Source organism: Bacillus rossius, chromosome 2 (assembly GCF_032445375.1).
Source record: "Bacillus rossius redtenbacheri isolate Brsri chromosome 2, Brsri_v3, whole genome shotgun sequence".
Lineage (NCBI taxonomy): Eukaryota > Metazoa > Arthropoda > Insecta > Phasmatodea > Bacillidae > Bacillus > Bacillus rossius.
Window position 1 is genome coordinate 127,256,794 of NC_086331.1, and position 13,893 is coordinate 127,270,686.

At 31.5% G+C, this 13,893-nt stretch overlaps 1 protein-coding gene across 1 annotated transcript in view; it reads left to right on the plus strand.

Moving 5' to 3' along the window:
* LOC134529798 (serine/threonine-protein kinase PAK 3) overlaps positions 1–13,893 on the plus strand; it is a 35,341-nt gene continuing 21,448 nt past the window's right edge. Inside the window, exons 1-4 of the mRNA XM_063364251.1 lie at positions 1–155; positions 3,977–4,186; positions 4,687–4,841; positions 8,442–8,587. Of these exons, the coding sequence (XP_063220321.1) occupies positions 4,011–4,186; positions 4,687–4,841; positions 8,442–8,587 (477 nt within the window). The 5' untranslated portion in view covers positions 1–155; positions 3,977–4,010. The remainder of the gene's footprint in view (positions 156–3,976; positions 4,187–4,686; positions 4,842–8,441; positions 8,588–13,893) is intronic.

A 13,893-nucleotide genomic window follows, 5' to 3' on the forward strand; every position in this document is an offset into this window, starting at 1 on the left:
TAAAGTTATTACCAACGATTTGATTAATACCGTGGTTAATGCTACGCGCTCGTTAATGTCTAAAAGAGTTTATTGTTTATAAAGATGATTACAATGGAAGTAGTAGTGATAGACAAAATAATTTAAATACTTTAATTACAAGTATCGTTTGATTTGTAAGTATTAATTTTGTCATAATTTTTTGTTGCAAATTTTTTTCCATTTGATAGTGTCAAAACATGATAAGACGTTTTTCTCTTCTAATGTAGGAGGGGCACCAGTGCATTATATTGTATGAAGGTGGTTCGATACAAAATTATTATGTGCCATTTAATAAATTTAGCCACTTTGGTTTTTCGACTAGCACTTATTATACCCCAAAGAGATTTAAGTGTAAAATTTATACATACCTAGATTGTTATTTTTTAGGAGGCCTGGGTGTGTAATATTTTGCTTTCTGTGAGGAAAATTAGTTTTACATACAAGGCCATCAATGTTTTAAGGTAATTCTGAAGAAGAGCCACTTCTGAAAAAAAAATACAAAATGCATTTTAATACTTGACATGTTTTCCAAAAGTTTTATAAGAGGAAGTAACTGTACTTTAAATTAAATAAAATAAAATTCGGGAAATACCTTTTTCGAACACTAAAGACTTTCCTCTATTTACCCTGTGAACAGTGTTACTCAATCCCTACTAGTTTCTGAGAAATTACCAATGCGATAGCATGTGACCTGTCTTTTGAAAGGAATTGTCATTGCATGTATTGAAAGTAATAGTTTCTTTTATACGTCAGGTTACGTGCTGTCACACGTAACAAGTCGGCGCTTCGCACCTCCGTACTGCTGAAAAGATCCCTTCACTGGTTGATGCTTGGGTCTGTATGTACAATAGGGACTCAGAATTTTATTATTATTATTAACGTTACATTGCATTACAATGTCCAAATCAAAATATTCACGTTCTTATGTATGGAAAACCACAGGATCGGCAACGCAGCTACAGCACACATGGCAGTGGCCATGTCACTACATAGGCTGTCAGATGTGAACTACAAACAATAATTTCTTAGAAACTAGTAATAATTAGGAAACACTGATTACACGGTAAATAGAGGAACTTCTTTAGTAGAAACATTAAAATTTCATTATAATTGCAATACACTAGTAATATTCATTAATGACTAATTATTAACGTAATTTCTATATTGACTAATGTTCTCGTAAAGAAAAACACAGATCCACACAGGAAAACTAAATGGTAGGGGCAGTATCATTGCACAGGTATTTTAATGCAATCTATAAACAGTTTTTTTTTTTTTCAAAAACCAGTCTGAATGAGGAGCCACTGTTCTCAGGATAAATGTATTTAATGTTAAAAAAGAAAGGGTGTTTGGAATTTAATAATTTATTCACGGAAAAGCAGCGGTGTAAGGAAATTACCTGGTTGGGTATATTAAAATAGCATAGAATTGTAATTGTTTAGGTTATGTGCGTGTAACTGGGATTGGTGTACATCATAATACTATTCTTGATGTCATCAACCTGGTGGCTGACATTCTTGATGGGACAAGTGCAGGAATATGGGGATTTTGGGCGGGGAACATTTACACTCTTGTTTTACACAAAATAGGTTCCATTTTGAAACAAATTTTTTTTGTATTGTATTAGGTATAAACTACAGCTCTACCTATTCTAGTATAGAATGCAATATTAATTATTTATTGCCCAAGGTATTGTACTAAGTACAATAATCCTGCCTTGTTTAGTATATTTTATGATGACAGTTAATTTAATTTAAATATATGTTTTTTTTACTTTCTTGGTATTGTAAAGTATACTATAGTCGTCAGGGGCGCAACAACTAAATTTCCAAAGGGGGGTCAATATACCTATTTATAAAGAATAATTGATCCCCTCTATTGAAGCGAGGGGGTCCGGGAAAATTTGTATTTCAAGGTGGAAAATGGTGCTATTTAAGCAGTTTTATTATCTAAAAATTAATTACACAGCACTTTCTTTGCCCCCGTTTACCCCCACTTCAAGGTTTCAGAGGGGGGGCAAAATACCCTTCCCCCCCCCCCCCCCCTGTTGCACCCCTGATAGTTGTACTTATTGTAGTATAGAACACGATACCGTTCATACATTTCTCATGGTATTGTATTCTTTAGTAGTATCCCTCTTAGTTTAGTGTATTTTGCGGTACTATTTTGCGATACTTACCACATTTATATAATTTAATTGCTTATTATTATGTATTATGGTTTATACTTCTTAGGTAACATATATTATACTTCAGCCCGACCGATTCTAGTATGGAATACTAGACATTAGGACACTGACTGCAAAAGAGGTTTTTTAACACTTAAAAAATTTACAGTGTAATGAAATCTTTTGATATTATTATTATTATTATTATTATTATTATTGTTATTATTATTATTATTATTATTGTTATTATTATGAACACCAAAGTAGGTATTTGTAAAAAATTCCCAGTATGGTTTGAAGGGAAAACATTGTATAACTATGCACTATACGGAATGTTAATAATTGCTAGGCATAAATATAATGGGTTGCTGGAAATGTCACAAAGGCAGTTACTCTTAAGGAACATATGTGTGGAAATGCGACCCTGCAATTTTGCAGGCATGATGAGTAGTGTGCAAATTTTAATTTTGTGCACATCAAGGCAATTCTGCACTAGCTGAGAGGGCATGCAATCACAGCAAATGATGTTTAGATGGTATTACTTTATACAACTTTGCATAATTGATGTTGAAAATAAAGGGAAAATTACTGTTTACATCTGATTGTGAAAAACTATCTCCATCCCTCTTGAATCATAATTGTGTTACTTCTTGATGAAATTTTGCACAATAGACATTCAAAATTAAATGAAAAACTAAATGTCTGCATCTAATAAAAAAAAACTATCCCCTTTCTCCTAAATGAGTGATGCCTAGACAACATATACATATATTTAAATATATATCCATTGTTCTTTAAAATATTTTTCTGTTACAAATTTTAGTAACCAAATTTGTATATTTTTTGAAACAAATATTTTCAAAGTAGTTTTATGTATTAAATTAAAAATAAATATAACTTTTAATGCAGATAAATAAGACATTTAACTTTTTTTACTACCAAAAGAACATCACTTTTTTTACAGCCAAACCCCTATTTCACTAGGTATTAGTTTAAGGTTTCCAGCTAGCTCTTCTTATACAGCTAATGATAAGTCAGGTTTCCTTTCGGGTTTTACAGAACAGAATTCTGTTTACACTTTTTTTTCTGTTTGGTTCTTTGTCACACTTCTATATTAACACTTTTCTTTTTCATTTATTTTGTAAGCTGTATCAGATGAAATAATTCTACAACTCTCAGATTTCTAGATAATTTTGGTGGTTGACAGAGAGGTTACAGTTCGTAACTGCATAAATAGGAAGAATTTTAATGGAACATTGTAATCTCTTGTCATGTAGGTTATAACTGCACATTTTCAGTGTGACGGAGAAGATCTAGGGTATTAAACATTTGGTATTTTTTTAAGCATTGTCGACTCTACCTCTGCACAAAAATTCAGCTTATGGTTTCATTTTCTGGACTTTAACGCTCATCGGAATCGAGGGTGTTTGTTGTTTGTAGGAGGGAACACTGTAGAATGTGGCCACCGTATGCTTTCTCCCCCAATGTTTATTAGATGTTAAAAATTTAAATAACCTTTATGTTTTATTGCAGTCAGTTTTCTGTGTGTGTGTGTATATATATATTTACATATACATATACACATGTATGTATGTGTGTATTCAACAGTTGTGTGCCAAGAATAATTTTTGACATAGGTATATATGTGAATTGTTTTGGGAGTTACATCTCGAATATTTTGCATCATAACATATTAGTGCCATTTTTTTTAAATTATAGACTATCCCCTTAGTGCAAGTGAGTGTTTTATCAACAACTTATATTTTTTATATAAATTTTTGATTTCAGGTTCACTTTAAATGAGAAAGGGTAGGTAGCAAAGATGAGTTCCGGATTTTCAAAATTTTTTTCCAAGAAACGACAGAACGTTGGCGCTCCTGCGGAGATAGGTTTGCCCACAAATGTCCACCATCAGTTCCATGTGCGCAAGAACCAAGAAACGGGTCAGTTGGAAGGTCTTCCAGAGACATGGAAAAGATTTGTTAACACTCAAATCAGGTAAGTTGTATTCTTTATGCTGTATGCTTTGTAATTAATTTATGTGGTTGCAAGTACAGTATGTCCATAAAACAATGTCCCAGTTATAAATTTGGTTCAAGGTCACAATTAAAAGCTCTTTTTCGCGACATAATGCAATGAAATGTTTTCCTTTGGGGCTTCATTAAAGATTTTGTCTACATTATGCTGCTACCTAATAATTTTCCAGAGATGAGACACAGAATTGAAGAGGCTATTGCTTCCATTACTCCAGACGTGCTAACCAAAGTGTGGGAAGAATTGGACTTTATGTTGGATGTTTGCTGTATATCTAAAAGTGCTCATTTTGGACATTTGTAGGTTAGTTTACCTTCAGTTTGATGTATGATTTCTTGTAAATAGTCTTAATTAAACTGTTTTAATAAACCATTGAAATTGGGACATTTATGGACACCCTGTATATACTGTTTGGTTTTAGCCCAACCAAACATTACTGACAATGAGGTGTTTTGGTTTTGTAGCAAAGAAGAGCAGAATGAAAATCCAAATGCTACGCTGCATGCCATCAATTTCTATAGTTACTCGATGAAGAAGAAAAACCCTGATGATTTCAAGTTGTATGTGATGAAAAAAGAGATAAAAGAAGAAGAAGAGGAGCTGGAAAACACTTCATTGGGTGAGTACCATCAAAATGTCTTAATTAACGTGTGCTGTACATTGTCTGCCAATTTAAGTGACCTGTGTTGTTTTATTGATGCATTTCAAGAAAATTGTGTGTTTAGTATTTTGTAATGAAAAACGTAGTAGTAAAACATAATAATATATACCAAATAAATACAAATATATAAAATTTAAAAATTAAGTCATACCTACTCATTTCATCCTGCCTTAGGACTGTGGAGCAAGATTATTGTTTAAGTAATAGTGAAGAAACAGGAAGGTAAATTTGTTTTCAATAATTAGCAATAATATATTTTAAGTGGAAACCTGTAAACCTTGAAGGATACTAATTCAAAAGATGTCTACCAATTATAGGCCGGTTAAGAAAATTAAAATGGTGACTTTTTTTTAGTATTTCTTTTAATTTTTTTTATTATTTCTTGCAAAAAAACTATCTTATCAATTATGTAAATTATTTTATTTTTAGTTTGTATTCAAAAATTATTTATTATATTTTTCAATATAGGAAAAATTGTAATTTAAAAAAAAAAAAAATTCAAATAAATTCAGCATGGCCAGTTGTTCATGAAAAAAAATTAAGGAATAGTAAAAAAATGTTTCTTTATTAAAAGTATTCTGCTATCAATATTGAAATCATATTAATTTTGTGGATTGGAATTAATTCACCTAATTACCTAATTAAAACAATCAAAAAAATTAATTTATCACTGGAAAATTGTAAATAATGCTTTCATTTCATGAAAAAACTGCTAAATCAGCAACACATGATGCAAACTGTTGTAATAACAGTAAACTATAAAATGTATTTTTTTTTTAAGTGGTTATCTATGAACGTTATTTCAACTTCTTTTCAATTCCTTTGGCTTGTTCTTAGCCTTGGCCTACCCACTCATTGCAGGCCCCTTGGTTTTATTACCTAGAAAGTAGGTAAAGACATTTGGTCAGTTTTATTGGCGTGGTTTCAAGTGACCATAAAAAGGAAATCTACCTTGACTGAATTGTTTTTTTTTTACTTGCTTCTACTGTTAATAATTTTTCTGATGCTCTTTTTTCTTTGTCATACAATGTTGCAATAAAGAATAAAGTTATTGCAGGTGTTACAGTTCAGATTAATTCAATTATTTGACATTCAATTCTTTTTCTGACCCTTCCTTTTCGTCATAAAACTTTTTCCTGTGCAAAGGGTCTCCGGTCATATGATGGTACAGAAGGATCAGAGTTTGACGTTGAAGTATATTAATCTTTTTTTGTAAATTCATTTGGGTTTCATGCACATGTGAAAGTAATTTCTGATATTTCTATAAGTTTGGCCAGAACATTTTCATGAAATAATGACAAAAATCTCTTATATTTACATTTTACACCCTAATTATTCACCTGTAATGTTTATTAGTGGTGTGTACTTAATTGTATCTTAGTTAAACAATTTTACGAACACATTACTGCAAATTTCCTCTCATCTCCCACCAGCTTCTTGATTTCACAAAATAGAAAACAATTTAAGTTTCAAATGGGCACTACGTTTAAGTGGTCAGGACACTTGCCTCTCAACAAGGTGATCTGAGTTTTATTCCCAGCGAGGTATAACCCATATTTTTTTCTGCAAGTGGGAAACCTGGAATACATTGCCATGATCTGGTGAATTTTCTCAGTGACTCAGTTTTATCCACTCATTCATTACATCAATCCTCCATTTTTATATCTCTTCACCGTCTCCAATGACTGTGATGTCGATGAGATGTTAAACCATAGTTAATTTCATTACTTTACTGCAATCAACATGACCACATTATTTCACTTAAACAGTTGAGACCAATACAAGTTTAACCATGTCAGGTACTAAAATTAGCCAAAGGGAAAGACTTTTCTTACTTTAGGCAACATTTGAAAATTGGATGTTTGTAGATTGAAATATAAGTATGCTATCAAATAAATGCTTGCTTGTTTCATGCAAAATAATTTTTTTAATCAGCTGCAACAATACATATTTTATATGTAATAATGCAAATTTTAATGTAATTTTTACTACTTTGGTTTTATGTTTCTTGTTAGCCCTTATGTACTAACACACATGCTGTTTGTGAGATAGATTGCCTTGCTTTGATGCAATAATGCATATAAAATATATTTTTATTCTGTGTTTGTGCAATTTTTAACAGTTTCTGTTGTGAAGCATGTACGAGCTTACCAATTTTACTAACTAGCCTTTATTATTAGTTTTGAAGACTTGGTCACATATAAGTTATTTGTAGTTTTGTTTTTTTATGATTCAAGTTAAGGTTATATCTGGAATTCTAAGGCTTATGTTACATTTAATCAAGCCATAGCTTTGAAAACGTTTCCTTACATGAAGTTGTTTGCAACGTTAAATGTTCAGTAGACTCCCGATTATCCAGGGTAATGACTGGCAAGGGGTCCACGGATAACCGAAAATCATGGTTAAAGTAATATAAAAAACTATTTGAAATTTTTTTTATCCCAACTATCTAGATAAACACTGTAACACCCATCCCTCAAAGTAACGCCCTAATTCGTTCCAGTAAAACAGAGCACTAATAAAAACAGCGCTAGTCAAATGTGTTTTTTCAATAAGAGAGTATTTTAACCAGAATAATTTGTTTCCCATTCAGGTAATTGTACTTGCTGAATATCATTTTAATCAAGACACTAACTCCTGTTAAAATTATTATACATTACTAATATATGCATGTCTAAATACATTAGACATACATTAAAATAAATATTAAATAACATTCTGAGATTAAACCACCTAAAATGAAATTTAATAATTCATGTACTGCATTGTTTACATTATAACGCTAAGGTATAACATTCCTATGGAGGTGCTACCAACATTTCTGTGTTACAAAATAGTAATATTATTGATATAGGAGATATATTTCAGTTCTAATAAGAATTTAAAAAAACAAACTTAATGTTTTCTATTATTAGAAAGATTATTTAATCTGTTTACGTAATTCCCGGCTCTGTTGTTTGCTAAATGCGTCTGTGCCATGATTTGCCAATAGTGCATCTGCCACTAGTGCATCCTAGTGTCGCAAGGTAAACTAGCCCTGAAGGTTTCTGGATTTTCTCTCCAGAGCTGCTGTTGTCATGCAGAATGGCAGAATATAAATGTAGCTGAATACTTGGGGCATCGTCAGAAATAATTATGCGATGAAGGAAGCGAATAGCTGTTGAGGGAAAGCAAAATATTGTTTGTTGATTCGTCACATTATTAATTCGTTTCATTGTTTTTGATGCTACACAAGATCCGTTGCCGTTGTGCTTGCGCGAAAATAAGTCGAAAGTCATTTTTGTGTTTATGGTTTGTGGAAGTGAAATGTAACATGGTTAATCACGATAACCTTTCCCTGGATAATTGGGTGTGTACTATATGTATTAATTTATTTAATCATCCCTTAAAGATTATTTTGACGTTCAATAGTTCAGCAATATTGCTAGTCCAACATGGCCGTTGTCCCAAACCTGTCGATTCACTATACCTTGTGTTTTATAAAGTATACATTACTTGTACTTTTATAAAGTATACATCACTTGTACTTTATTTATTTATTTTTTTTTTACTTAAAAGGCTACAACAGTGTAGAGTTGTTGGAAGATCCATTAACTAAATGTGAACCAGAACCAAGCATTCAAAGCTGCGAAACTCCATGCAGTGTTTTGGAAAAGAAGAAGAGTCCGCCTGTTCCACCGAAAAAAAACCGGCAGGTCGTCAAGGTGTGTACAAAATTAAAGTATTATAATTTATGACTTTTGGTCAGCAAGTGTTAACAGGCCTACTTATCATGGTGCTAAATTTTTTAGAATTTTTGAAAGTTATTGCTTTGTTTGGCACATTCCAAAGAAATTGATTTTATGTTGAGTTTTTCTGGTGGTCTAATCATGACTCAATAATATTGTAACTTTTTGATTTACTGTTGTTGATTTTTATATAAAACCTTGTTATTTACATTTACAAAGTATTATTTAGTGGCCTTGACATTATGGCATTGGACACTTGTGGCAAGAAGGTTAAACAAGTCTTTCTATACATAATTATATGATAATATGCCTAGAAATTTTGTCTAAATGATAAATTCACAATTTTCACTTTTAATAATATTATGAAAGTTTTCAGGTGAATATTAAATAGGCTTAATTTTTTTGAGTTGTTTTGAAACTTTAAAGAATTTATTTAATTTAGTGTAAAAATAATTTTTATATTATGTAATTTTTCAGTTATAACTTCTGTTAGGTATAATCAATGCTAGACATATTTGTTATTCTTTAATTAATACAAGTACATAATGCAGTCAATTTGTAGACACAAAGGGTTCAGCTGAAAAGAGGTGGACATCATTGGCAAAATTGGAAAGTTATTACACTTCAATTTAGCTGTCTCAAAATTATGGAAGTTAAATTGTTACAGCATAATCATATCACAGTGATTTTGTTCTCTTAATAAATATAGTGAAAAACTATATTTTTAATCAAGCAATTTTAATAATATTTTGAAAACCATATATTATTTATGAATATTTTGAGGATATAAGCTATACAAATTAATGAAATAAGTGATGTATCACAAATACTTTAAATTTAAATTACTATGTATTTTTTGTTATTTATATATAAAACACATAAGTAAAATTTGTTTGCAAGTTCAGTTGCATTTCTCTGCACTGAAGCTATGAATGAGACACAATTTGTTTTAATCATACAGGTAAACATTCCATGATCTTTATTGTGCTTTTTGCATTTTTTAAATTGTATTAAAATTATCTTATTGGGTCTCATTTCACAGTGAAAACACAATTAATGCAGGTCTGTAAAAAAAATATCTGTTTCTGAGTAAAGTCTGCAACAGAAGAAAAATTCACACCATTGTCTGCTTCCATGGTGTTGGTGTTATCTACTCAGGAAGGCACTAACACGTTAATAAGATTTACAAATAATGATAAGTAGTTTGGCATTCATTGCCATGACGTAATCTGTGACATCAAATAGACAGCATTGCATCACTAGGATCATGGCTATATGATGTATGTACACATGACATTCTCCTATAATAATAGAATGTCTTCTTAGAAATTTGTTTTTTGTAGACTTAGCTAGTATCATAACTAAAACTACCATAATTACAACGTAGCAAGTAAAGCCCAAATTTATGAGAACCATAGGTGCAAAAACTTATGACATAACAGACATTACGACGTAATTAGGGTACTCTGTATATGCAATTTACAAGTATGCTTCTGTTTTTTTCTATTTAATTTTTAAAGATGACAGGCCTTTATCATCACGTTCATTTAGTGTGGTTCATTTCAAAGACAAACCTAGATGTAGGGTTAGGCTAAACATGGTTATAATTGAAGCCACCAGTTAGCTATGGGATCTGAATGGATACTTTTAACTTGTTGATGGACTCCCAAGCTAGAGGGTTGGTGGTTCACAGTGCAGGGGAACATTTGGTCGACTCCATGCCCGGTAATGCCTTGTGTCGCACCCTACATGCCCAGTGTCTAATATCATAGCAGAGTGCAGCCAGAGCAGACAGTGTGACATTTTCAGCCAATAATAATAGTTTATAATTATTCATATGCCATTCCAGATACCTAGTGATGGTGCTAAGGTGCATTTAGCCAGTCGGTTTGGAAGTTAAGGTGGGTTAATAAAGGCAATTATAATTCATTTTCAATAAGGCATTACTAAAAATATGCTTACGTTAGAGTAAATGTATTTTTAAATCATAGAAGAAAAAAAAATATTTGTAGTTTTATGATTATAAATGCATGGACAAAGCAATGTTTTGTTAATGCATGAGTGACTGCGATATAAAGCTGCCATAATGCAATAAATTAGTGAATTAATTAATTTTCATGTTGAAATAACCAAGCATATTGGGAATTATAACCTGGACTCACTTTGTATTGTGTAATGGATTTGACACTGGTGTTAGTGACTGGGTATCAGTGTAGTGGGATGCACGTAAATCACCATGAATGTAGAGTAGAAGTCCTTCCATATAATATTAATAAATAAATAAATAAATAAATAAAGGTTTTAGTAGGGTGGAATGTCTCTTGCACACTGATATACCAGTAAATATTGTTGTAAAATATATATATGTATACAAATTGGAACTTATTTTGTATAAGAATTATTTGAAGCCGTAGAGAATATTTGAAAATGCAGGCAAACAAAATTGTTAAATCAGATTGGGTTTTTAAATAAAAGCATAGATTTTTGAAAACAATGCCAAGTGTTGTGAACTAAATGACACATTAGAGAGGATTCAGAATAGTTGAAGAACGAATGTCACATGGTATAAAAATTTCAGGTTAGGTTACTTGCAAACCAGTACATATATTTATTTAGTGTGAAACATTATACTGCTGCTTCATAGACTGTGTAAAACAGACAGTTCTGAGAGTCACATTCTTGTGTGTAATAAATTAATCAAGCAGTAAGGTAAGTGCCCCGGTACTCGTCACTGCTCCAATGGTCGTCACTAGCAACTTCAAATGTAAATAATAGAGAAGTAGCTCAATATATCGCCAACTTAAATATTGACAAAAATTTGGTCGACGTTCTAGCTGAAATTACCACAATAGTTTTCGGAACAAACACTATTTTCAATCAAAAAAAGTCCGTGCATCAAAAGTTCGTAGAGCAGTGAAGATAAATAGGGGAATTCCTTTACTAAAACACTAAGGACGTTAGTGCACATTTTTACTTCTAATTCTGTAATTTTTCATGTTTATTCGTGATGTTTTGTGCTGAATGTGTTAGTTAAATGTTCTTGAAGAGGTGAAAGTGTTTATTTAAAAAAATTCGTTTTCTTTGTATGATTTAGTTAGGGTGACGAAAACTGGATCAATAAAAACCTTGTATTGCTAGTGTTCGTCATACCTGACGAGCACTGGTACATTTAATATTTTATTTAAAGTTGTGCTAAGTTACACCCTAAAGTTCTTAAATAATATTGGTTCTTTGTTGTTAATAGACAAAGTACGTTATTATGATCAGATCCAGTAGTCGTCACCTATGACGACTTCAGATGCATGTGTATGACGACTTCTGGGTCGGAAATTACTTTACTTTATTGATTGCAAAAATTGTGTAGGCATTGTTGTTTACATTAATTTAGGGGTCATTCGATATATATTTTGACATTAATAAGTAAACTAAACATTGTAATGTGTCTCGTTCTTTAATTACAGGGCAAAATGCCAAAACTGAAAATACTGTTGTATGAAGAGTCAGCCATGGAAGCTGCTCTTAAAGATGTAGCGAATGGTATGACTATAAAATGAGCAGCGGAAAAAAATAGTGTGCCAAGGAACACATTGTCCGATAAACACAAAGGCAAATCGCCCTTGGGTAGGAAGATGGGCGGGCCCTGATTCATTTTTATATTTTACTTGTGATACCGCATAACATGCTATGTTATGTTGCAGCAACGAATTGAGTCGTATTGCGTACGCGTACAGTATGACGTCGCGTAAATAATAATAAATAGAATATAAACAATTAACAATATTTGATAATTAAACAGTTTTTGTTAACCAAGAAACAATTAAATCTCATTAGAGCGGCTTTATTATATCTCTTTTAAGATAAGAACAAAAAAAACGTGAAAATACGCGATAGTGAAAAACAAAAACATACATATTTATAATTTGTAAAAAAATACTTTGTTACGTTGTTTCTGTTCCAATCTCAAACTTTGTCTACACACATAATACCTTTAATAAACAGTAAAAAAACTTAGACGAGGAATTTCCAAATTATACTTTATTAATAAACAAACATCGTTCTTTGTATCATAAATTCATTGAATATGCGCGCGCATGCGTAAAATATACGAGAAATGCGAGTAACAAAATGCAGCCGTGTGTAACGTTTCGTTACTCGTTACTAGACGGCACACCCGTTACTCAGTAACGAATACATTCGGTTTGCTACAGCTCTATGTGCTGTCCCTCTTTGTTCCGTGAGTGCTGTAAGTAAATTCAAAATTTAATGAGGATTATTCATTATATTACTGAACGATCTTTATGAAATGCCATTTTGATGTTTAAAATATAGTACCAAATAAAATTTGAAGCCCAAATAGTACAATACTATCATTCTGGATCCATGAATTAAAACTAATGCAGCCGAAATCGCACATGACGACTACTGGCACAAACATGTGACGAACACTGGCAAACACGAAAATTTGCATGACGACTACTGGCTCGAAATCACACTTTTTTCAAAATTATAAATCTACAAAAATAATTTGTGTTTATCGAAGAGTGTTGGATAGCATTGTAGAGTAAAGTTTGAGGTTAAAAACAAACATGTAGGGGCAGTAATACACCTACAAGGTTATGTACACAATTTTTTTTTATAAAACTCTTCTTAGCATGACGACTACTGGTACATCTACCTTAAGTAGTATCACAAAAAGTTTTGATTGGCTATGCATTCACACATGTCTAAAAGACATGTTTTTGCTATGATGGTTCACCTTCATTTGATTGTTTGTCTCTAATTTTCAAGTGGTTTAAGATCCATTGCTGTCATAAAGGTCTTGTCTTGTTAAACTTTTTTATGCATAAGGTGTAACATAAAACCCAAACATCTTGCTTGAAGGCCATTAAAATTTATTGCATGAACCATTTAGTTAGACTAGCTTAATGAACCAGAGATGACATAAACAATCTACATCAGTTTTGTGTTCCACATCTATTTTGATAACGAGGATTTTTGTTGGTTTAAAATTTTGATCTGGACATTTTTTGTTTTTATTTTTTAAGCAAAAGCAGAAAATTTACTAGGGCCACCGAGAGAATTTATGGACTGCTGGGCAGTTGGTGTAGTAGACCCACGACTCATTTAAAAATTATTAATTTAAAGTATTTAGCAATATTACTTCATTTATTTTAACATAACTAAAACATTTCCTGATTACAAAAAAAAATGTTTCTATTAAAATACAGTAAAAATGTTTACAATTATTTTAACATGAAACACATATAATTAATTTGATGGAC